The sequence below is a fragment of the Rhea americana genome, unplaced genomic scaffold, assembly GCF_003343005.1.
Source record: "Rhea americana isolate MKP2758 unplaced genomic scaffold, rheAme1 scaffold_693, whole genome shotgun sequence".
Lineage (NCBI taxonomy): Eukaryota > Metazoa > Chordata > Aves > Rheiformes > Rheidae > Rhea > Rhea americana.
Window position 1 is genome coordinate 1 of NW_028186860.1, and position 1,076 is coordinate 1,076.

General features: G+C 71.2%; 1 protein-coding gene across 1 annotated transcript in view; it reads left to right on the plus strand.

Annotated features, from left to right (window-relative positions):
* The first annotated feature begins 24 nt into the window (after positions 1-24).
* ADCY6 (adenylate cyclase 6) overlaps positions 25-1,076 on the plus strand; it is an 11,389-nt gene continuing 10,337 nt past the window's right edge. The window contains exon 1 of the mRNA XM_085321418.1: positions 25-862. Within this exon, the coding sequence (XP_085177544.1) occupies positions 26-862 (837 nt within the window). The 5' untranslated portion in view covers position 25. The remainder of the gene's footprint in view (positions 863-1,076) is intronic.

Consider the following 1,076-nt stretch of genomic DNA (forward strand, 5'->3'; position numbering starts at 1 on the left):
CCCGCCCCTTTCCCGTGCCCGCAGCATGTCGTGGTTCAGCGGCATCCTGGTGCCCAAGGTGGACGAGCGGAAGACGGCATGGGGCGAGCGCAACGGCAAGAAGGGGCAGCAGCGCCCGCGCGCCGCGCTCTGCGGGCCCCGCTACATGAGCTGCCTGCAGGACCCTGAGATGGAGCGGGCCGGGGGGCCGCCCCGCGCCGCCCCGGCGCCGCGCTGCACCTGGCAGGAGGACCACTACGGCAAGAAGGGGGCCGCCGGCGAGCCGGGCCTCAAGTCGGCGGAGCTGGGCTTCGAGGACGGCGAGGCCAAGGGCCCGAAGGAGGCCGGCGGGCGGCTGTCGGCCGGCGAGTGCTGGCGGCGCGTCCTGCAGGTCTTCCGCTCCAAGCGCTTCCAGTCGGCCAAGCTGGAGCGCCTCTACCAGCGCTACTTCTTCCAGATGAACCAGAGCAGCCTGGCGGTGCTCATGGGGGTGCTGGTGCTGGTGTGCGGCGTGATGCTGCTCTTCCAGTGCCTGCCCGGCTCCCCGGCGGTGCCGGCGGCCGCCGCGCTGGCCGCCGCCACGGCGCTCTTCCTGCTGCTCATGGTGCTGTGCAGCCGCAGCGCCTTCCCGCAGGACTACATGTGGGTGGTGAGCTACGTGGTGCTGGGGCTGCTGGCCGGGGTGCAGGCGCTGGGCACCCTGGCCGCGGCGCCCCGCAGCGCCTCCGAGGGCGTCTGGTGGAGCGTCTTCTTCATCTACATCACCTACACGCTGCTGCCCGTGCGCATGCGGGCCGCCGTGCTGGCGGGCGCCCTGCTCTCCGCCCTGCACCTCGGCATCTCCTGGCACCGCAACGCCGCCGACCCCTTCCTCTGGAGGCAGGTAGGGCCCCGGCGGCGGCACCCGCCCGGCTCCCGGCCCGCCGCGCCGCCGGCACGCGCTGAGTTTGCAGAATCCCCAGATTTGCAGAATCCCCAGATTTGCAGAATCCCCAGATTTGCAGAATCCCTGTTTCTGGGGAGGGGAAAAAAAGATCTTTTTTTGGGGGGGCCCTCTGGAAACTTCTGGAGGCCGGAAGGGCTCCGTCCTCTGCCCG